The 25,166-nt window shown below is 36.6% G+C and overlaps 1 protein-coding gene across 1 annotated transcript; it reads left to right on the top strand.

Moving 5' to 3' along the window:
* The first annotated feature begins 1,310 nt into the window (after nt 1-1,310).
* Nucleotides 1,311-2,183, top strand: LOC127262753 (uncharacterized mitochondrial protein AtMg00810-like). The gene has a single exon (XM_051291566.1). The coding sequence runs from the start codon at nt 1,311-1,313 to the stop codon at nt 2,181-2,183; it is 873 nt and encodes a 290-aa protein (XP_051147523.1).
* Nucleotides 2,184-25,166: the final 22,983 nt, after the last annotated feature.

Here is a 25,166-nt window from a genome sequence, read left to right on the forward strand (position 1 = left end):
ATCGTCACATTCTCGATACTGTTCGTGCCCTCCTTCTTTCTGCTAAGTGTCCTGATCGTTTTTGGGGGGAAACAGCCTTAACTGCTATTTACAGCATTAATCGGTTACCCTCGTCAGTCCTCCATGATGTCAGTCCCTTCGAGCGTCTATTTGGTTAGTCTCCTGATTATAGTTTATTCCATCCATTTGGTTGTGTGTGCTTTGTCCTCCTCCCTCCCCGTGAGCGGACAAAGCTTCAACCTCGAGCTCGTTTATGTTTTTTTTTTTGGTTATGGCGACGAACACAAGGGTTATAGATGTTGGGATCCTATTTCTAATCGGTTGCGCATATCTCATCATGTCACTTTTTAGGACCGCACATATTTCTCCACCTTATCCAAGTTTAGCACACCGTTTCACTCATCCTCTCCCTTCTTTTCGTCTTCTCTCTCCGATCTCTTCCCAGACACCTCTTCCTCTTCTTCACCACAGCTCATTGATCAATCTATCTTGTCACCCTCTCCTGGAGTTAATCCGCCTGCGCCTCCTGAGCCGACGCCTCTTGAGCCGACGTCTACTCCTACGCCTCTCCCTACTTGTCGTTGCTCCACTCGTGTAAGTAAACCTCCTTCACACCTTAATGATTACCATTGTTACTCTGTCATTTTATCTCAACATGAACCTAGGTCCTTTCGTGAGGCGAATGCTGATCCATTATGGCAGCAAGCTATGACTGAAGAATTGCATGCTCTGGAAAAGACTCACACTTGGGATTTAGTGGATTTGCCCTCAGGAAAAACCCCTATTGGGTGCAAGTGGATTTTTAAAATTAAGACACACTCTGATGGTTCCATTGAGCGCTACAAGGCTCGTCTGGTGGCCAAAGGTTATTCACAAGAGTATGGAATTGACTATGAGGAGACCTTTGCTCCTGTTGCTCGTCTCACTACTGTTCGTTGTCTTCTTGCCGTTGCGGTTGTTCGTCAATGGTCCCTTCTTCAGTTAGATGTCAAGAATGCATTCCTCATGGCACACTTTCTGAAGAAGTTTATATGACCCCTCCTCCAAGTTTCTTGTCTTCTGGAAAAGTTTGTCGCTTGCGCCGTGCTTTATATGGGTTGAAGCAGGCCCCTCGGGCTTGGTATGACACATTCAGCGCTGCACTATTGGAGTTTGGTTTTACCACATGTGCTTACGACTCTGGTTTATTTCTTCGTCGTTCTTTATCAGGGATAGTTATACTTTTACTTTATGTTGACGACATGATCATCACGGGAGATGATGCATCTGGTATTTCTGATCTACAAGCATATCTTAGCCAGTAGTTTGAGATGAAGATCTTGGGTCCCCTTCGTTACTTTTTGGGGCTTGAAGTCTCTGATTCTCCCGATGGTTTCTTTCTGTCCCAGGCTAAGTATGCATCCGATCTTCTTGCTCGAGCTGGTCTCACAGACTGTCAGGTAGCATCTACACCACTTGCGTACGATGTTCGACTTACTCCTTATGATGGCTCTCTTCTTGATGATCCTACTCTTTATCGTCAACTTGTTGGGAGTTTGATCTATTTGACTATCACTCGACCAGATATCGCTCATGCAGTCCATATTGTGAGTCAGTTCATGGCAGCTCCGAGGACCTCTCACCACTTTGCCATCTTACATATTCTTCGTTATGTGAAAGGTACTCTTCTGCATGGCTTACAGTTCTCCTCTAACTCCTCTTTGACCCTCAGCGGTTATTCTGATCCTGATTGGGCTGGTGATCCCACCGATCGATGCTCGACCAATGGTTTCTGCTTCTTCCTGGGTGATTCTCTCATTTCTTGGCGCAGCAAGAAGCAAACTTTAGTTTCTCGCTCAAGTGCCGAGTTAGAGTATCGTGCTCTTGCTGACTCTACTTCAGAACTTTTATGGCTTCGATGGCTACTCACTGACCTTGGTGCCCCTCTACCATCTTCTACGGCTCTTCACTGTGATAGTCAGAGTGCTATGAAGATGGCCCATAATGATACCTTCCACGAGCGCACCAAGCATATTGAGCTTGACTATCACTTTATTCGACAACATGTTGTCAATGGAGTAGTTCATCTCATTCTAGTATCTTCTGAAGATCAGACAGCAGATATCTTTACCAAATCTCTTCTTCCAGGCCGTTTCCGATTACTCTTGGACAAACTCAAGTTGGTCTCTACTGCCCTATCTTGAGTTTGAGGGAGAATGTTGAGATATTTTAGATATTCAGATGTAGTAGATTTATATCTAGATTTGATCTTATTCATATATTAGATTATTTAGATTTGAGTCTATCGAGTCTATTTTGTATGGCCTATATATAGGCTCTTTATTTTGACGATAATAAGATAATCTCATTATTTTCCCCCAAAATTTCTAACATCTTATATGGGAAACAAATGCAATAATGAACTCACCATCCATATAATCTATAGAAAATTACCTAAAAATAATGTTGCACTCCCTTGTTAGTGCCTGCCATTCATCATCATGGATCAACATCTTCTTTGACAAAATTTCCTTCAATGAAGAACCTACTGAAATATGTTTTTATTCACTCTAGTACCTTGCGTTGAAATTTATATCATACATATAATAGATAGCTTCTGTGTAACTGATGTTTAGAACAAGGAGTCAGAATCTTCTCACCACCTGTGACAATTCTTGGTGGCTTTATTGTTTCAAACAGCTTATGTTTTTACATCACTGCTCGTGATAACAATGGATTTAATCTTCAGGGTAGGATTCACCCATCATGATTGGGGATGTCACATTCATATCAAGATTACAAGAACCGCTACTGGAGGATAGTCTGGGACATGCATATTTCATTTGGTAGAAAGAAATAGTGGTGTCGTCTCTTTGGAATATTTCCATTGCATGCACTATTCTAAGCTTTTCGAAGATGTCAAATAGGATTTGATTCTCTGAACTAGAGGATTACTATGCTGGTCCCGTCATGCTCTGCTATTGAAAGAACTAGCAGATGCCAGGCTTCATCACTAGTTTTGTGTACCATAAAAGAAGGAGTAAAATATTGAACTAGTTAACGTAATATGTTCTAACAAACTGCAAGATGGTGTGGAGTTTTTTCTTCTCTTATTCTACTAATCTATATATACAGTAGTAGTGGGTGGCATCAGATGTTAAACATTTTGAGAAAAAAAGTAATAGTTGGTTTTCATTTTTATTATACTATATGTTATTGCACAATTGGGAGTGGAAAAGGTCGATACATTTCTCTACATGTAGGTTTGCACAATAAAACTTTAGCAGTGGCAGTCAAAGCAGGAACTTAGTGCATATACTCTGGCCACTGCTCTTGTTCGATTGCGATTTGGGTTTTCTGAGCTTTATTAGGTTCGGATTCGGCTGCCCCAGTTAGTTCTCTGTTGCCTCCGAACTTCATTTTGACTTTTCTCATCTTGATTTACTTGTCTGATTTTGGTTTGTTTGTAATTTGTTTCAGTGGCTTTAGTTGCAACGACAGATAAGACGAGAGAGAAAGCATTTTGTATTTGATAATTTATGGCATGATCAATAAGGACAGGGAGAAAATTTGGCTGAGGATTGGAAAAAGATTACTATAAGATGGATGGTGGCTAGAAAATTATTAAAATTTAATATAAAAATATATATAAATTAATAAATTCTAATTGCAATATAAATATTATATTACTATAAGATTCTTTTCTTTTCTTTTTTTTCCTTTATCATTCCAAACTAAATTATTTCAATTTTTATTTTCATTTTATGGTTCAAATTTTGTATATATTTATTTTGATTTCAAAATATCATCTTTAGGTACGCTTCCTCTTTAAGGATCAAACATTTAAATTCAACAATTGGTATCAGAGCATGTTGAATTATTTGAATGTTATCAATAGAATACATTGATGTCGATCTAGGGTTTCTATTGGATAAAGTAATTGTCTAATTAAATAAATTAATTGAAATTTTGATTGAATCCGATGATCTACAATTAGTTTTGAATTCGATTGTGTATCTGCGCACTTTTTTTATTTAATCATAATGTTCACTGTATATCTTGAAAAATAACTTCACAAAATTCATTATTGGTTAGTTTTGTTAATCTTCAGACTGTTATGCATTCGCGTAAATATATGTGTTGGAATGTATAATGACTATGCATCGATTACCGTGCCTATATTTATTTCTTATCTTGAGCAAATTCTTGTTTGTGTGTTGTATGGATTCATATATCATAAATACAACAACATTTACTTGATTGAAAATCTTGAAAGTCTTCGAGCAGAGGCATATTCATATATATATTTATGTATTTAATTGTTAGTAACATATTCATATATATATATTCATATGCTAAGATTATTGAGAGTACACGTTTAATTATTTTATTTATTCATGCATGTTTCAACAATTTGAAATTCGCCAATATATATAATTGTATATATATATAGACATGTGAAATCATGTTTATTTATTTAATTATGCATATGTTAGAGATGCATTAAATTTATTTATTTATGTATTGAATACACGTCACGCATTTGAGTTTGCTTGGTTATTAATCTTTCATGAATATTTCGGAATAGATTATTTATGAAATTGATATATGCATCTTCAGAAATTGGAAACTCATTAATAATTCTTGCTGCGTTTTGACGGCGAAAATCTAGTATTTGAAGTTGCCAAAGTAACCTCTCTTATATGAAATTTTTACTTGATAACGTAAGTGTTTACATTTGTATTTTAATTCATGTGATTATTCTTCGGCCCAAAGACAGTCGATAATTGACAGAATAAAATATACATCTGCAATAATATGTATGAGACAATTATATAGATTTAACTTATGTGAATAGTAAATCAGTCCAAAGATTGGTTACTTTTTGACATTACCTTATTATCCGTATATGATTATTGCAACAAGATGACTGCTTGCAGTTAATGTCATTGATCCAAAGATTAAACATTAATGTTGCGTTTAGTATCTTGAGATGGATTGCATTATTTTATTTTGAGTTTCATTATGCTACTTGAGTACTTATGTGTATATTTATTCCTTGTTATCTTCATGATCGAATCTTATAGTATCTTCTAACTATTCAATCCCAAAACTGTCTGGGGACAACTATCAGCACCGGAAAGAATCAATATTGATTCATTTGGGTTGTATGGATCTAGACTTGGCATTAAGGATAGACCAAATCCCTTTCTCCTACGGAAGAAAGCACTGCAGATGAAAAACAGTTGTTTGAGAAATGGGATAGGTCTAATCGCCTTAGTCTAATGATCATAAAGAAAAACATTCCAGAAATCTTTAGGGGCACGATATCTGATGATATCATTACTGCCAATGATTTTTTTGTCGAAATTGAGAAACGCTTTACCAAAAGCGATAAGGTGGAAATGAGTACTCTACTCAAGAGTCTTATTACCATGAGGTATAACGGCAAAGGAAACATAAGGCAATACATCCTGAATATGTCTAATACTGCTTCTAAGTTGAGAGCACTTAAGTTAGACCTTTCGGAAGACATGTTAGTCCTATTGGTTTTGCTCTCACTTCCTATTCAATACGATCAGTTCAAAGTCAGTTATAACTGTCAAAAGGAGAAGTGGACTCTTAATGAGCTCATCTCTCACTGTGTTGAGGAAGAAGAAATGATGAAGCGTAATAAGACTGAAAAGATACATGTGGTTGGTACCTCAAAGGATGCAAACGGCAAGAAGAGAAAATATAAGGCCGTTAAGGTTGAGACTACTAAGGCTCATGTTCCAGCACCAGCTCCTCGGGCTCGTCCTGAAAAGACTTGCTTCTTTTGCAAAAAACCTGGACATAAGAAGAAGAATTGTACTAAGTTTCACGATTGGGGTGTGAAAAAGGGTAAGTTTCTTACTTTGGTTTATTTTGAGGTTAATTTAGCTTCAGTACCTCGAAACACTTGGTGATTAGACTCTGGATCAACTACTAACATCAGTGTTTCAATGCAGGGTTGCCTGAACTACCGAAACCCAACTGATACTGAAAGACGTATTTACTTTGGAAATGGGGATTCAGTAGAGGTGGAAGCCGTGGGCATTTTCAAGTTGTTATTGAGTACTGGACATTTTCTTGAATTGCAAGACACTTTTATTATACCGTCATTTAGACGGAATTTGGTTTCTGTTTCTTATTTGAACAAATTCGGTTATCATTGTTCTTTTGGAAATAATAAAGTTAAGTTGTCTTTTAATTCATGTTTGGTTGGTATTTGTACTTTTATGGTGAATGACAATTTATATATGCTCGATATTTTGGTTTCCTATAATGAGGCACTTAATACAGAATCAAAAGGTACTAAGCGAAAATTGCATGACTCTAGTTTATTGTGGCACAAACGTTTAGGCCATATTTTAAGAAACATAGTTGAAAGACTCATTAAGGATGGAATCCTTGATTCCATAAATTTTTCAGACTTTGACGTTTGTGTCGATTGCATTAAGGGTAAACAAACTAAGGTTAAAAGGATAGGTGCTTATCGAGCTACGGATGCCTTAGAATTGATACATACAGACATTTGTGGGCCTTTTCCCACTCCTTCGTGGAACGGTCAACAATATTTTGTGTCATTCATAGACGATTATTCTCGATATGGTCATCTTTACGCGATTCAAAGTATATCCAAAATCGTGTATACCCTGCGAAATTCAATTTTATTCGTATTTTCATTCAATTCATATTATTTTTCTAACAATAACAATATGTGTTAAACCATATATTTTTATGTAAAGTTTTAGAAGACTAACATATGTCAATAGAATAGTGGAGGACATCCAAACCCCTCTGCAACTCAACCAGTCTAGCCACAACAATTAAATAGGGATACATATTACTTATTTTAACCTCAAATTAGAAACTTTCATATTTTTTTTTTCTTCCCATATTTTATTTATTCTTTATCGATTATGCTTTCAAAAAATGTAATCGTGTCTCGTCATGCATTTGGAACATATATATATATATAATTTTTATGTTCCTCTTCTCCTAAAAATTTCCAGTGCAGAAGGATCAACAAATACTACTATTATTTATTTATTGATTGATTTATAAAATTATTAGTGAAGAGATTAGCAACTTCTTTACTATGCACTTAAAAAAAAAAAAAAAAAAAAAAAAAAATCCTTAGATGGTATGTTTCACTTGGAAGCTTTCCATTTAAAATTTAAAAGTTCGTGTCTTAATTTAGATGCAGCATAAATGCAAATAGCAACAATTCAACTCTTATAATATAATAAAATGACATTATATAGGGCTATTAAATATAGTAACTTATTTATTATCCTATTTGTCACTTATCTATGGATAACTAACAGAAATGATATATAGTTTTCCAAACGAGAATGAGTTGGAACTATTTTTGCTAATTGATATCAACAATACATACTTTTATACATTCTAGGATTTCTGATATAAAATAAATTGATAAATAAGTCGCGTTCGTTTCACTGAATTCTACACACAAGTATAATAACTTAAGCTGATGTTAAACTTATATGCAAAAATCATCAACAATGGTCATGTTGGGCATTGTTAGCGAACCATATGTGTGGGTTTTGGAGGAATTCAGGTATATCAGTTGGGCATTTCATCAAATTCTTTTGTGATCGAAGTTTTCTTCCATTGTGACAGAGCCTCTCTTTGGCAAACCACTTGACCGGAAAATACTCATTTAGGAGACAAAGCTTGCAGAGGTTTGTAATTTCCTTGTTTCGTTTATTGCATACTGTCCTTCCTCGTTGTTATTATTATTGACTACTTTTTCTTCACTGGATGTTGTGGCCTTCTCCATCTCCAGGAACATTCCACCTCCTACAATCAACAACAATACTCAAAATGATAAAATTAGATAATTGCTATAATATCACATATCAACAGATTGATAAATAAAGAAAATCCCTGTAGGAAATAAAAAAGACCAAAGAGTGTAAATTAAGACTTAGAGCAAATATCTGATCACGAATTTAAACTAAAGTTTAATTGTTATATATACATGTACCACCTGTCTTTAAAACAAGCAAATATAGTTCAAAAGAATTTGCTTTAGGAGTAATTCATTTAGAGACTTACAATTTAATTTGGTCATTAATTAGATCCATTCTGGTGACCCTTTTGTGCTTGCTCTATCTGTGCAGCCAAATAGCAGTTGGAGACAATAAAAATCTAAATTAGTTAGCTCACATCATAATCCGATGACCGACTATCCTTCCTTTCAAAAATATCAATTGCTTTCTTTAGTTCTGCGTGGCTGGCAAAGATCTCGGCCGATCACTGCCAGAATCAGTACGTAGTTGAATAAATAAAAATGTCACATATATGATATAACATAGTAGCAGCACACTGGCAAGACCCATAACCTTGTCTAGGGTGGTTCATTGTCACATCTCACAAACAAATATCTGCAGACTATGAACCCCTCAAGTAACAATAGAGGTTTTACAAGCAGCGAATTTGCTACTAAGAAGTAAAGCATGCAGTAGCATGGAAAACGGTATCCCTTTTTTCTCCAACATATTTCTATCCGGTGGACTCCATCATAACATATCGATACATTTTTTATGGGGCATAAGAAGACCGCTTTCCTATCTCTTATCTGTTCAGCAAAAAGTCAAGCGTACATATTTTTAATGAGTTCATAAGATTAATCAATAATACTGATAAGCCGCACAAGAGCTATTAACAAGGTGTTGTGCTGTATAAAAGAGCACAATCATGACTAATACCAAGTATCAACAACATTACAATCATCACCGCCACTATAAGTTTAGTTTCATGTTTCGTTCAAATTTTTAGTAAAAATGCATTTGCTCTTGTGCCTATTTCAAAACAGCTTCCATGCTTTTTATTTAGTCTAAGAAACTTCCTCATGGAGCTGGTCCATTTTGTGGGTTGGAGCGCATAAACGATAACGCATACCGTATTGCATGTCAGGAAGACTTGGACGTGAATGCGACTTTCAACGTTGCCGATTTGAGCCTATTTGATCACACTGAAGATGCTACTAGCCTTGAGGACAAGGCAGCCAAAGATGCTACTAGCCTTGAGGACAAAGCAGCCGAAGGGGGAGAGGATGACACGGCTCCGGATCACCTGAACCCGAAATTAGACGGACCGATTGCAACCCGAACCTGTTCAAAGTTACTTGTTTGCTGGGAGGTTGTGATCCTTTGATCTTAATCAAAATGTGTGATTTAGATTAGCTTGCCACTTAAGATGTGTGTCTTAGATTAATTTGTCATTTAGTACATATAGCCTTGTTTATTTTCTTGATGGACACACAACTTAGATGAGAACATTTTTTAGAGGGTTTACCTAGCTTTGGAGAGATTCCTTAGATTTGGAGTGTTTCCATTCGCCGAGAGGGAAAATCTCTTGTTTGAGCTTTAGATGCAACTGTGTGAGAGATGGAAGACGCATCGGCAGCCTCAGACAGTCCGTGGATTCTCGAAAGTGCTTGCTCGAGAGGAGTGATTACTTTTGGAATTCGACTTATCCTATTTCTATTTCGATTCGTCATTTGTAAGTTCCAAAATATATTATATACTTGTCTTTCAAGTTTGATTCATGGAGATGATCCTAATCTATGTCACCGTGTGTCTGTCAATCGACATAACAATGTCAGAGAGCTTTTGAAGGCTATTGACGAACAATTCGTCAAGTTTGATAAGTCTCTTTCCAGTACATTGATCATTCAGTTTTCCACCATAAGATTCATGGGTGTGAGGGGTGTGCACGAGCACATAATACGCATGCAGGACATTGCCGCGTAGCTGAGAAGTTTAGAGGTGACCATGTCTGAGTTCTTTCTTGTCCATTACATTTTGTGCAATTTACCTCATCAATACAGTCCATTTAAGATATCCTACAACACACATAAAGATAAATATTCCATCAATGAATTTATGACCTTGTGTGTTCAAGAGAATGAGAGACTATTGATGGAGAAAGGTGAGAAAGTTAACCTGACGATTCATGGCAAGAAGAGAAAGCATGATGCAAAGGGGAAAGGACCTGTGCCAGCTGAGCGGGTTATAAAGAAGGAGTCTACGTGTTTTTTTCTGTAAAAAAAATGACACATAAAGAAAGACTGCATTAAGTTCAAAATCTGGCTCGAAAAGAAAGGAATCCGTTATGCATTTGTCTGTTATGAATCCAATATGGTTAATATTAATTATAACACATGGCGGATTGATTCTGGTTCTACAATCCATGTTTCCAATACCTTGCAGGGTATGGAAAGCCTAAGGAAACCAATGGGAAGTGAACAATTATCTATTCCGGTAGTCGGATGCGTTCACCTGTGGAAGCCATTGGGACGTGCAGTTTAGTGCTTAGTAGTGGTTTTGTTTTGACATTGGAAAAGACCTTTTATGTTCCTAGTTTTCCTAAAAGTTTAATTTCTGTATCGAGACTATCATGTTTGGGTTTTTCATTTCACTTCGTGGATTTTAGTTTAGTTTTGGATTTTGAATCTAGAACCGTTGGTTGTGGTGAAATAAATGATGGTCTTTATTCGATTAAATTAAAAATGACACTACTTTTTATTCACAGCATGTCACAGCTGGTTTAAAGTGATGTAATGAATGAGAACTCATATATGTTATGGCATCATCGATCGGACATATCTCAATTGACATAATTAAGAGATTAGTGAATGAAGGGATACTGGATTACACTGATTTCGAGACTTGTGTGAATTGCATTAAAGACAAGCAAACTAACTAGTCCATAAAGGGTGCACAAAGGAGTTTGAATCTTTTGGATATTATTCATATAGACATTTGTTGTCTAGATATGGATACAAGTGGTCCTAGATACTGCATCACCTTTATTGACGATTATTCACGGTACATATATCTCTACTTACTTCATTCTAAGGATGAAGCTTTAGAGACCTTTAAAGTTTTCAAAGCTGAAGTAGAGAAACAATGTGAAAAGCAAATCAAAATCATCAGATCTGAATGGGATTGGGATCTGAAAGCAAATCAAAATCATTAGAAGCCTTTAAAGTTTTCAAGGCTGAAGTAGTACTACGGCAGATACACAAAACATGGACAAGCTGCCGGTCCATTTACGAGGTTTCTTCAAGAGAATGGGATTGTTGCCCAATACACTATGTCTGGTTCACTGGACCAGAATGGTATTTCAAAAAGAAGAAATCGAACATTAATGGACATGGTGAGGAGTATGAGGAGCAATGTGAAACTTCCTCAGTTCTTGTGGACTAAAGCACTAAAGACAGCTGCGTATATATTGAACCGGGTACCAACCAAGGCTGTCTTAAGGACACCTTTTGAATTGTTCAAGGGTTGAAAACCGAGTTTACGATATATACATGTTTAGGGATGCCTGTCTGAGGTGAGAATGTATAATTCACAAAAAAAAAAGCTAGATCCGAGGACTATTAGTGGGTATTTTCATTGGATATGCCGATAAGTCCAAAGGATATAGATTCTATTGTCCATCTCATAGCTCTAGAATTGTGGAATCAAGAAATGCAAAACTTCTCGAGAATGACTTGATTAGCGGGAGTGATCATTTTCAAGATACTCATTCTGAAACAAATCACTATAAAGATCAACCTACTAAATCGAGTGATAGATTGATTGTCTTCCACATTCCTCAAGTTCCAACGCATGTTAGACGATTAACCAATGAAGTTCCAAAAACTAATGAAAATGATTATGTAGATCGAGTTGTTAGTGAAGAATATCAAGAAAATGTTGAAAAACATGATGATGAATTAGTTGGTCAGCAAGTTCTTCATAATAATGATGAGACAACATTGAAAAGATCTACACGAGTCAGAAAACCAACTATTTCTAGTGAATTTATGGTCTATCTTCAAGAATCGGATTACGATATAGAAGCCGCAAATGATCCTGAAACATTTTCACAAGCAATGAATTCTAAAGAATCCAATTTATGGCATGATGCTATGAAAGACGAGATGGATTCTATGGCATCAAATAAAGTTTGGGACCTTGTCGAGTTCTCTGATGGTGTGAAAGCCATCGGATGCAGATGGGTCTTCAAAACCAAATGAGACTCTAATGGAAACATCAAAAGACATAAAGCAAGACTGGTCGCCAAAGTATTCACTAAAAGGGAAGCAATCGATTACACCGAGACATTTTCTCCGGTCTCTAAGAAGGATTCCCTCCATGTGATCATGGCATTAGTAGCTCAATTTGATTTTGAGTTACATCAAATGGATGTGAAAACAACATTCCTAAATAGTAATCTAAAGGAAAAGGTTTATATGAAACAACCTAAAGGATTTACCTCTAGAGGTGGAGAAAATTTAGTCTGTAAGCTTAATAAATCCATATATGGATTGAAGCAAGCCTCCCGCCAATGGTATTAGATCTTTCTTGAACTTTCTTTATATAGGCTTCTTGAGACAAACCCAAAATGCCTCGATTTCTATCTTTATGGATCTTAATGCCAATGACATAAGATGCCTATCCCATATCTTTCATATCAGATTTCCTTGAGAGAAATTGTTTCACCTTATATAACATCCCTTTATCATCAGTTGCAAGCAAAATGTCATCCATGTACAGCACAAGGAAGCAAATACGACCCCCATTAACCTTCTGGTATATACAGTGATCCATGACGTTTTCTTCAAAGCCAAATGAAGAGATAACATCATGAAATTTCAAATACCATTGGCGGGAGGCTTGCTTCAATCCATATATGGATTTATTAAGCTTACAGACTAAATTTTCTCCACCTCTAGAGGTAAATCCTTTAGGTTGTTTCATATAAACCTTTTCCTTTAGATTACTATTTAGGAATGTTGTTTTCACATCCATTTGATGTAACTCAAAATCAAATTGAGCTACTAATGCCATGATCACACAACCTAAAGGATTTACCTCTAGAGGTGGAGAAAATTTAGTCTGTAAGCTTAATAAATCCATATATGGATTGAAGCAAGCCTCCCGCCAATGGTATTTGAAATTTCATGATGTTATCTCTTCATTTGGCTTTGAAGAAAACGTCATGGATCACTGTATATACCAGAAGGTTAATGGGGGTCGTATTTGCTTCCTTGTGCTGTACATGGATGACATTTTGCTTGCAACTGATGATAAAGGGATGTTATATAAGGTGAAACAATTTCTCTCAAGGAAATCTGATATGAAAGATATGGGATAGGCATCTTATGTCATTGGCATTAAGATCCATAAAGATAGAAATCGAGGCATTTGGGGTTTGTCTCAAGAAGCCTATATAAAGAAAGTTCAAGAAAGATCTAATATGAAAGATTGTTCACCGAATGTAGCTCCCATTGTGAAGGGTGACAGACTCGATTTGAGTCAGCGTCCGAAAAATGACTTTGAAAGGGAACACATGAGAAATATCCCTTATGCTTCACCATTAGGAAGTCTTATGTATGCTCAGGTTTGCACCAGGCCTGACATAGCATATGCTGTTGGAGTATTAGGGAGATATCAGAGTAATCCAGGTGTTGACCACTGGAAAGCTGCAAAGAAAGTGACGAGGTACCTTCAAGGTACGAAGGTTTCATGCTCATGTATAGACAAAATGATGTCTTGGAAGTGATTGGCTACTTCGATTCGGACTATGTTGGCTGCATTGACACTCGAAAATCCACATCGGGTTATGTGTTCATGTCGGCTGGTGGAGCTATCTCTTAGAGAAGTGCAAAGAATTCTATCAATGCTAGTTCCACTATAGAGGCTGAGTTTGTTTCATGTTTCAAGGCCAGCTCGCATTGTGTATGGTTGAAGAGTTTCATATCCGAGTTTAGAGTCGTTGACTCAATTTCTAGACCGATCAAGTTGTGTTGTGACAACTCTGCTGAGGTGTTTATGGCCAAAAACAATAAGAATGGGAGTCGAAGTAAACACATCGACATCAAGTATTTAGCCTTAAGAGAACGTGTCAAGGAAAATAAAGTGGTCATTGAACGCGTTAGTACAAAGTTGATGGTTGATGATCCGTTGACTAAAGACATGCCACTAAAGAATTTCAGGGATCATGTAGCAACTATGGGACTTGGTTCTACAATTTATTTGCGCACATTTTTATTTGAGACTCTTATTTAATTTGATGTTTTCTCGCGTTATTGTGCACATATTTGTTTATTATTGAGAAAATTCGCTTAAGTTTAACCGAGAACAAATATATGATTTATTCATTAAGTTGTGAATTTAGTATGAGATGCTTGACATATCGTGATACATGGAAGGTAACATTCATTTAAAGAAGGCCTACCGCCATGATTCGTATGCAAAGTTTCTCGTTATGTTATGATGGTTTGAGTGGGCTAAATGGGAGAATGTTAGTTTAATTAATTAATTAATCATATTTAAATCTTGATTCATTTTTTTATTATCTTATATAATTAAACTAATCCTAAATTGTGGCCCATTTTTCTCTCATTAAGTCCATCACATTCAAATATATGTGAAAAGTCGCAGAAAAATCGTGATGGACGGTTTTTGTTTTAATTATAAATACTCAACATGCCTTGAATCTAGAGATATGATTTGGATATTAGGTATTATATCCTAGAGATGTGATTTGGATATTAAATATTAGATTAATGATTCGGATATTATTGGCATAGACTTATATTATAAATAGGCATGTATTCCCATTCTAACATGCTGCCATATGGCCAAGCCATAAGGTCAGCCTTGCTGCCAAGCGGCTCAAATCTTGCAATAAAATATGTTCTCCGTTTCTAGATATATGATTTGGATATTATTGGTATAGACTTATGTTATAAATAGGAATGTATTCCCATTCTAACATGCTGCCATACGGCCAAGCCATAAGGCCAGGCCATGTGGCCAAGCGGCTCAAATCTTGCAATAAAATATGTTCTCCGTTTTTTTCCGTGGAGGTAGCCAACTCGTTTTTGGTGAACCACGTAAATCTGTGTCTTCTTTACATTTTCTGTTTGTTATTCAATCATTAACCCTAATCCGTCACAACAAATTGGTATCAAAACCTGGTCGTTTTGATCACAGTTTTTTGTTTATTTCCATATTGTTAGGGTTTTCTGAGTCGATCAACAATGTATGGTTTCAACGTGAAGGTTGAAAATTCATCGGGAGGAATAGTTTTGTCTTATGGCATATCAAGATACAATATTTGCTGAAGCAGCAGGGTCTATGGGCACCGCTATCTTGAAAATCGAGAGGTAAAGATGTAGATGATGAAGAGTGGGATATCGCAAAGGAGAAGACCCACTCGACAATCATATTGTGTATGTCCAATGATGTAATCATCGAAGTTGCCGATCAGGAAACTACCATTGGCCTCTAGAAGAAATTGGAGAGTTTGTACATGACGAAATCTCTAACCAATAAGTTGCTTTTAAAGCAACATTTGTTCAGGCTACGAAGGTAGTTGCCCGAGGAGGGGCAAATCTAAGGCAGAACAGAGGAGTTTGTTCGTCTGGCATCGTAATGATGCATCTAGAAGTGGGATTCGAGTCAAGGTGGAGATGCCTTAAAGGTAGTTTGCCACTTATTCATTTGACATCGTAATGATGCATCTGGAAGTGGGATTCAAGTCAAGGTGGAGATGCCTTGAAGCTAGTTTGCCACTTGTTTGTTGGCATCGTAATGATACATCTGGAAGTGGGATTCAAGTCAAGGTGGAGATGCCTTGAAGCTAGTTTGCCACTTGTTTGTCTGGCATCATAATGATGTATCTGAAAGTGGGATTCAAGTCAAGGTGGCGATGGCTTGAAGCTAGTTTGGCACTTGTTCGTCTGGCATCGTAATGATGCATCTAGAAGTAGGATTCAAGTCAAGGTAGAGATGCCTTGAAGCTAGTTTGCCACTTGTTTATTTGGCATCGTAATTATGCATCTGGAAGTGGGATTCAGGTCAAGGTGAAGATGCCTTGAAGCTAGTCTGCCACTTGTTCATTTGGCATTGTAATGATGCATCCTAGTAGTTGTCCGAGGATGAGCAAATCTGAGGCAGAATGGAGGAGTCTGTTCATCTGGCATTTGGCATTGTAATGATGCATCTGGAAGTGGAATTCAAGTCAAGGTAGAGATTTGTTGATATTCCTTGAATCTAGGGATATGATTTGGATATTAGGTATTATATCCTAGAGATATGATTTGGATTTTGTTGGAATAGACTTATGTTATAAATAGGCATGTATTCCCATTAAAACATGCTGCCATACGGCCAAGCCATAAGGCCAGGCCATGCTGCCAAGTGGCTCAAATCCTGCAATGAAATTTGTTCTCCGTTTCTGTCCGTAGAGGTAGCCAACTCATTTTTGGTGAACCACGTAAATCTGTGTCTTCTTTATGTTTTTGTTTGTTATTCGATCATTAACCCTAATCCGTCACAACACTCTCACATACGGGTTACTAAACCTACTCTCAGAAAATTAGAATACACCATCGCTATTTCAGAGCAAGGTTTTGGAGCATCTTCCTATGGTTCTAGGATTTGGCGACATCTTCCTAAGGTTCCAAGGTTTGGAAACATCCTCCCAGGGTTCCAACGTACTGCTTGCTTGAAGAAGAAGATCTCAAGGACGTATTTAAATTTTAGCAATGGCTGGAGGTTTGTTTAAATTACCTTATTCGCTTCCGCTAACATATTTGATTTAAGAATTATTCCTTACACCGCCATCTTCTCCAACTGATTGGAGCTGGTTGGAATTTCACAGTCACCGCAGTAGGGGTGGCGATTTAAGGTTTTGATACATATTCGCATACAACAGACCATTACATCTAAAGGAATACGGTTCCAAGAATGGTTTAATTTTTGGCTCCAATGAATTCATAGCTTTAGTTTCATCTTTGCTAAACGAATCTTATGTTGAATTCACATCTTTTTCTTTATCGCTCCTACTCGAATTTCGAATCTGTGACAGCTCATTACTACGCTCCATAGTGGAATCCATGAATGGAAGGATAAATTTGAAAGAAACAAAGAACGAAAAGAAAGTAGTTTGCAAAAATTAAAATGGTTGAGTGGATGAATCAATGTTTGGGGAATAAATATACATATTTATAGCAGTTGGGGGAAAGAGATGATCAAATCCATTTTAATGGAGCTGTCAAATTAAAAAAGCCAACTGTAATCCAGCCGATAACTGCAGTTTGCCGACAGCCGGTTAAAAATTATAGGGGTTTTTTAGCTTAAATCCCTTCAACCAAGTCAACTTCCAAGTAACTCTTCACTATTAATTTTTTTCAAATAAACTCCCCATTTTAAATTACTTTTTTTTTGTAACTTTTATTATTATTAAAAAGACTTAAATACTCCTACTATTTAAAAAGATCGGTATGACCTTAATATACAAAATTTAAACAAACATAAAAAAAAAACCAAAAATTCTCACGGTTTGGATTCTTTTCAACTGAGACTGTCTGTGCCCTAGGCCATTCTTCTTGAGGTTTTGGCTGTACAATTTTGTGGTTTTTCTACCATCATCATCAATAGAGTATTATCTACATTAGAAATCTTAAGTCATTGGTAAGTTGTTATACTATTTACTTGTTGTTTTAAAATGATTTCAAGGGTTAATGTTAATGCGTTTTAATAGCTTGTTAAATTTTTTTTACCGTAGAGATGTCAAGTGAAGGAAGTATATCTAGTGATTTGAGTACGTATGAGGTTGCATGCGATTCTGTAATGCGGCCTCAGCCTGGAAGAAGAAGAACAAAAAAATCCCATAACAAGTGGATGATCATGTTAGAAAATGCAAAAGTTGTGGGTGAACCGGACACAACCGCTGAACTTGCAAGAAAGCTCATTTGTAGATTCCAATTGAAAAGCTTGTTTTTCTTGTGTATAGATATTCCTTGGTATTATTTATAAGTTGTAACATACCAAAACTTCAATATTTTTGGTAATGAGTAAGGAAGCTCCTCCTTTAGTTTACGGAAAATGAATAACGTGTTTAATCCAAAATATTATATTTAATGTTAAAAAGTACTTGTTTCTACCTATATGCATTAATTACTCAGATGTACCCATGTGCATGTACGTTGTCAAATTCCTATTTTTAAAAAAATGTCTGTTTACAGCGGAATCAAGGTGTGTTTCCGCAAGCTCGTAGAAACAGACCTTGTTTCCGCTCGAAACAGATTTTTTTAAAAAAATTGTCTGTATTCATCGGAAACAAAGTATGATTCCATGAGCTCGCAAAAACAAACCTCGTTTCCGCTTGAAACAAAGTTTTTATAAAAAAAAAATTGCCTATTAAATTTGAACCTAAATGTATACAGTGCATACATAATTTTGAACCAAAATATATAGAATGCATATACATAAAATTACACTCTGTTAAATTTTGAATCCCACGTCATCAATCTCAAACAGCCGCGAGCCACTTAAAATACGAAAATAGAGTACAACTATCATATAAGAAAACTAATTCAACCCAAAGTCCCAGCGCCATCTCCACCCGGAAACTGAGATGCATTCATCCTATCCATAACTGAGAAAATGTCACGCGGAAGACTGTATCTACATTGGGGAACCGTACGTAGTACTTACTCGAGAATAACACCTATATAGGAACTAAAGAGCACTTGTCTCTTCCCAGAAATATACTTGTTCCAGAAGAAATGTGTACTTCATGATCGAAGCTGGTTTTTTATCGGCCTCAGCACCGTATTCAAATAGATACATACGTGAAACTAACCCAAGAACACATATCCCACAAGATAAAAGGAACATAGCCAGCAAGATAAGATACTAGCAATTGCTGTGTATAGATATTACCCAAGTACATGTAAATGTATATGTAGACGAGCATCTATGCGTAAACGTTGTTTATAAGTAGTATACATACAACCACATATAGCATTGTCCTTCTAATTGTATAATAATGTCAAACCGGCTCGAGAAAACTTCACGCGGAAGATTGTACCTACACTAGGAAATCATAGTACCTACTGAAGTACAAAATAATACCTACATAGGAACTAAAGTGCACCTACCTCTTCCCAGAAATATATCTGTGCTAGAAGAAATTTGTTTTTTTAGCAAAAACAGAGCATGTATCCACGGGCACATGGAAACATGCTTTGCTCCCACTGAAAACATAAGTCTGGACCTAAAAAATATGCTTGTTTTTGCAGAAACGCAGCTTATTTCCGTGAGCTTACGGAAACAAACTGTGTTTCCGTGAAAACCAGCACATTTTCGAGGCTTACATTACATATTATGATCATACTTTTTAAGAACTAATGTAATAGATTTTAGCAAATTCGATGACAAATTTTTTGGTTTCACTGCTTAATGAAATTGAAACACAAATGAAGGAGACTAAAAATTTGCATTTAATATTTAATCAATGAAAATAAAGTATTTGCAATTGTGTATCCTACAACATCAGTGCTCACAACTTGGCTCTATTAACAAGACTTAGCCACACTAAGAATACATTTCGCATTGACTGCCCGATAATCATCAACGACAGCTATTTATTGTACTTTCCTTCAAGTGTCTTCAGTTCATAACACTCGGCCCACAAGCACATGAATATGGTCGAGATGTCATTAATGGCTCCAATTCGGATATAATCAATGAGAAATATATTGTGGCATATTCAATCAATTGAGTATATTTAACGTATAAAAGTGAAAAACCATTCTATTCTATTCAACCAACCAACAAACAACCTATTAAATTTTCAATATCTTCAAACATAAATAAGCAAACCAAATAACTAAAATATAGACATATAGAACACAACAAAGAAACTAAATAAGACTACAAAATAAGAGTATGATAAGAACATTATACGGGAGAATAAAACAAAACTTAAAACACACTTACTTTTTATAGGGAGCCATTGTGACAGACGGGCGGGCAGTGGGCCGCGGCGGCCGAAGATTAACCTACGGACGATGACAAACACTGGGCGGCGATGGTTCGGTGGGTAGGATCGATTGAAGGTGAGACAACGGTACAAATTTGACTGGGGTTGAGGACAAGAATACAAGATGCGGGTTTTGTGATTTTTTAAATCAATTTGGTATTTTTATTATTTTGTAAACAATAGAAGTGTAGAAAAGATATTTTATAGTTCAAAGTAATATTCCTTCCGTTCCATATCTATCTATCCATTTGCTTTTTGTACGGAGTTTTAAAAATATTAGTATTATATTGGAATGAAATAGAAATAAAGGTAAAAAGACTAAACTAACCTTATTAGTATTGTATGATATAAATGTAATGGCATTTGTATAATATATTGTAAATTGAAAGGGTATTTTTAATGTTAGGTAGATAGTACAGTTACTAAAAAAAGAAATAGATACTTTGTTATAGGATGGACCAAAATGAAAAATGGATAGTTTGTTAAGGGACGAAAAGAGTATAATTTTATGTTTAGGGAGTTTTAGGGAAAAATAAAAATAGAGAGGAGTTTAAAGGAAGTTTTGAGCAGTTTGGGTATTTATGCAGAATTTACTTAAAATTATATATCATATATGAAAAATATTTTAACAATATGCTAGTCTTCTTGTATTGATGAAATTTAACCGTGAAAATCTTATTCATGATTATTTTAAATAAGTATATTTAGAATTTGAAATAATCGTTTATTTGAATTTGAAACCAACATTCCAGATTAATCCTAATTTGAATGGACGGACATGATCAAGTTTTGGATTAAAAGGGTTATGGGTTGAGTTATACGGGTTGGGTTGCGAGTTTTAAGGTTAGGGCATTAATTAAACTTAACCAAAATTTTAATTGGTTTCATAGTATATGATTTTTGGCCCTAATTGTGACAGTCCAGCCCTTAAGCCATGCAAAGTTGGGTGTGTCGGGTCGTAGATTGGCCCCACAGTCACGAGTCCTTCATGTTCTCACTTATGCACACCCTGGGAGAGTTCCCACGGGGTCACCATTACTCTAGAGTTAAGCTTAACTCTAGAGTTCTTTCAATATGACTTTAGAAAATGAATGTGCACATTTTTTTACATGAGTAGTCTATTCAATCTCTTTAATTACTATTCACTCTTGGATGGCCTGACACCGGCTCATCCACGGGAGTTGGCGTAGTTGGCATAGCACCGGCCCAACTTCGGGTATCACACTAATGATGTGATGGAATCTGCCTTGCATGCCTGAGTTCAATACATAAACTGAATAAAGGAATGGATACATATACATATTCCCCAAACTTTGATTTAGTTTTAGATTTTCCACTTTTTCGGTTTTCTTTCTCAATCCACCATCCATGACAGACGGTAATGATATATGGTCTACTGATTCGATCCATTTTTTGTTTTGATATTTTTAAAAACTCATATTTTAATTACTTTGAAAAGATTTGATTTAATTATATTTTATTTTATATTAAATGATGTTAGGAAAATCAGAATTAACTGAATTTCTCAAAATAAAAATTAGGGTACATTGTCAATTATATACATGGGGTTATTGACCAGATTATATATAAACATAAATATATATATACACTATGTATCAACATCCCTCCTCAAACTCAAGGTGGGACTGTGGAAACCAGATTGAGTTAGCTCAAGAACGATTGAAAAAGATCTGAAAGATAGGGCTTGGTAAAGTCATCGGCAGTCTGATCAGCAGAAGAAGTGGGAGACAACGAGACATTGTTGTGAGCAACGTGATAACAAAAAAGGTGACCGTCGATCTCAATGTGCTTCATACGCTCGTGGAAAATATCTTTTTTTGAAATCTTCATGGCGCTCTGACTGTCGCAATGAACAATAGTGGCGGATGACTGAGGTACACTGAAATCAGCCAGTAGCCAACAAAGCCATAGAAATTTGGCAATGGTATTGGCAAGAGCTCTATACTCGAACTTCGCATTGGACCGGGAGACGACTGTTTATTTCTGTTGCGCCAAGAAATAAATGAATCCCCAAGGTAGAAGCAAAAACCGGTGGTCGAGTGGCGATTGGTGGGATCTCGCGCCCAATAAACATCAGAATATCCAGTCATAATCAAGGACGAACGAGCTGAATAATGGAGGCCATGAAGAAGAGTTCATTTGATGTACCGAAGAATCCGTAGAACAACAGAATAATGAGTCATCCGAAAAGTATACATAAATTGATTGAAGACATGAACAACATAAGCAATGTCAGGTTCAGTAACAGTCAAGTAGATCAGGTTTCCCACCAGCTGACAATAAATGGTAGGATCATCAAGCGGGACGCCATCCATCGAAGTAAAACGACAATCAGAATCAAGAGACATAGGAGCGGTCTTGGAGTTAGTGAGACCCGCTCTGGACAAAAGGTCGGGCGGCATACTTGGCTTGAAATAGATAGTATCCGTCGGAGGTGTCAGAGATCTCAAGACTGAGGAAGTACCGAAGAGGCCCTAAGCTCTTCATCTCAAAGTGATGGTGTCGGTGATCCTGCATCTCAGATATATTGGAGTGATCATCTCCCGTGATGATCATGTCATCCACATCATGTCATCCACATAAAGTAGGACAATAGTAACTCCAATGGACCAACGGCGAATAAAGAGAGCAGAGTCATGATAGATGGAAGTGAAACTAAGTTGTAGCAAAGCAGAGCTAAATTTCAAAAATCAAGCTCGGGGTGCCTGTTTCAAACCATAGAAGGCGCGACGAAGCTTAAATACCTTAGAGGACGTAGGAAAACCTGAAGGATGAGATATATATATGTCCTCAGATAGATCACCATGCAAGAATGCATTCTTGACATCGAGCTGATAGAGGGGCCACTGACAAACAGAGGCGATAACAATGAGACAATGGACGGAGATGAGACATGCAACCGAGGCAAAAGTCTCCTCACAGTCAATGCCATACTCTTGGGTGCAGCCTTTAGCTACCAAACGAGCCTTATAGCTCTCAATGGATCCATCAAAGTAGGTTTTGATCCGGAATACCCACTTACAACCGATACGTTTCTTGCCAGGATTAAGTGAAGTCCAAGGATCAAGTGGCTGACATATTCACGAAAGCGTTGAAGAATGAAGATATTTGGAGATCAAGAAACCATCTCGGATTGGTGAAAGGATGAAGATTACAAGTTTAAGAGGGGGTGTTAGGAAACAAACTTGTTTTGGGATAATTTAATTTAGTGCAGTAATTTTGGTTTAATAAATCTTCCTTGTTTAATAAATACATTAGAGGATAGACTTTCCCTGGTTTATATTTTAGGTAGATGAGTCAATAATTGATAGAATTTTTTGAAAATCAAAGGGGGTGTTGGGATTGTGCCTCAAATTCTCTTCAAGACAAGATTTATAGAAGTTTCCGGCTGCCTTAGTCATGGGCATGAGTAAGCTGACTTTTCTGTTATGGATTTAATTTTATATCTTGCCAAATCAGAACATTTCGGAGGCTTTAATCACAGACGTGACCAAGATGGCAAGGTTGACTTGGCACCAAATTAGTAGAGTCATGGGCGTGATCAAGGAGTGATTTCCTAAGATTCCATATCTCCATCCTTCCATATATTGGTGATTTCTATCGATTTGATTTACGTTCCATGTTAGAAGGTCAAAACTTCCCCTTTTGCATAGATATTGATAAGGGGATACTTTTGGGGGTTGAGAGAAGTTAATCATTCGACTTGTAACATTGAAAACATTCGATTCGTCTACTAGATTCCTCATCGTCCGTGGATTTTTCCCGTTTTGGGTTTTCCACATAAATCTTGTGTTCTTTTCGTATTTTGCAATCTTTTGTTTGTGCTTCAATTGTGTTTCGATCCGCTTCCGCAATTTTATCGCACCTTTAGGCACTTAAATCCCTAACAAGGGGTATTAGAGCATTCAACGGTTGAAGATGTCGATTGCAAAATTCAAAATTGAGAAGTTCGATGGCAAGATTTTGTTTGCTATTTGGAAAATTCAGATGCGGGCGATTTTAGTTTAGAACGGATTGAAGAAGGCATTGGATGGACAAAAGAGTGCAGGGGTGAATGACGATGCTGGGGCTGAATTGGATGAGAAGACATTGACTGCAATACAACTTATATTGTCGAAAGAAGTCCTGCGTGAGGTTGGTCACGAGACTACTGCACGAGGCCTGTGGTTGAGGGTGGAGATGCAGTATATGACGAATTCTCTTGCCAACAAACTTCATTTGAAGGAACGCCTTTATACAATTCAAATGCCCGAAGGTACTCCGATCCAATCTCATCTCAATGAATTTAATACAATCCTCACGGATTTGAAAAATTTGGATGTTACAATTGATGATGAAGATAAAAGTGTTGTTGATTGTCTTGTTACCTCTTTCCTACAAGCATTTTCGAGAAATAATGTTTTATGGTTCCCAAGAAACTCTTCGATTTGATGAAGTTAAATCAAATTTGTTGTCGAAAGAAAAATTTGATTTTGGTGGCCAATCGAACAACAACGATGAACGTTTGATTGTGAGGGGAAGGTCTATGTTGAAAGCTAATGGAGGCAAGAAAAAATCTCGATCTAAGTCGAGGGGATCTAACGCGCAAAAGAGTTGCAATTATTGCAAGAAGTATGGCCATGTTATTTCCGATTGTTGGAAGTTGAAAAACAAAAATAAGGTTCGAGAAATGAAAGAAAACTGTAGAGGCAGCACAAGCTGATGCCGTGAACTCTGAATCAGACGGCGATCCAGTTTTGACAGCGGCATCGGAAACTCGCATTAAGAACGAGTGGATTTTGGACTCCGGATGCACATTCCATCTTTGTCCCAATCGGGACTGGTTTACTACATTCGAATAAAAAAATGGAGGTGTAGTATTGATGGGGAATGATGCCGAATGCTCTGTCCTTGGCATTGGTTCAGTTCAAATAAAGACTCACCATGGTTGCGTTCGTACTCTTACGAATGTTCGATATGCTCCTGATGTCAAAAGGAATTTGATATCTCTTGGAACTTTGGACTCGCTTGGTTATAAGTTCTCGGCTACAGGTGGATTTCGAGGTGTCTACAGGATGTCGAAAAATTATGAAGGCAAATCGGGTTGGATGTGTATACGTCCTACAAGGTCATACCGTATCGGATTTAGCGGCAGTGGCTTCATCGATGAATGATTCAGATTTCACTCGATTATGGCATTTGCATTTGGGCCATATGAGTGAAAAATGAATAAAGATGTTAAGCTCTCGAGGTGTTCTTGTTGATCAAGGAATCACAAATTTAGAATTTTGTGAACACTG

This window comes from Andrographis paniculata, unplaced genomic scaffold, assembly GCF_009805555.1.
Source record: "Andrographis paniculata isolate CXL003 unplaced genomic scaffold, ASM980555v1 Contig66END, whole genome shotgun sequence".
Taxonomy (NCBI): Eukaryota; Viridiplantae; Streptophyta; class Magnoliopsida; order Lamiales; family Acanthaceae; genus Andrographis; species Andrographis paniculata.

What these genes read in the sequence shown, in the direction of transcription:
- LOC127262753 (XM_051291566.1), top strand. Translation starts at nt 1,311, where the DNA reads ATGAAGATCTTGGGTCCCCTTCGTTACTTTTTGGGGCTTGAAGTCTCT.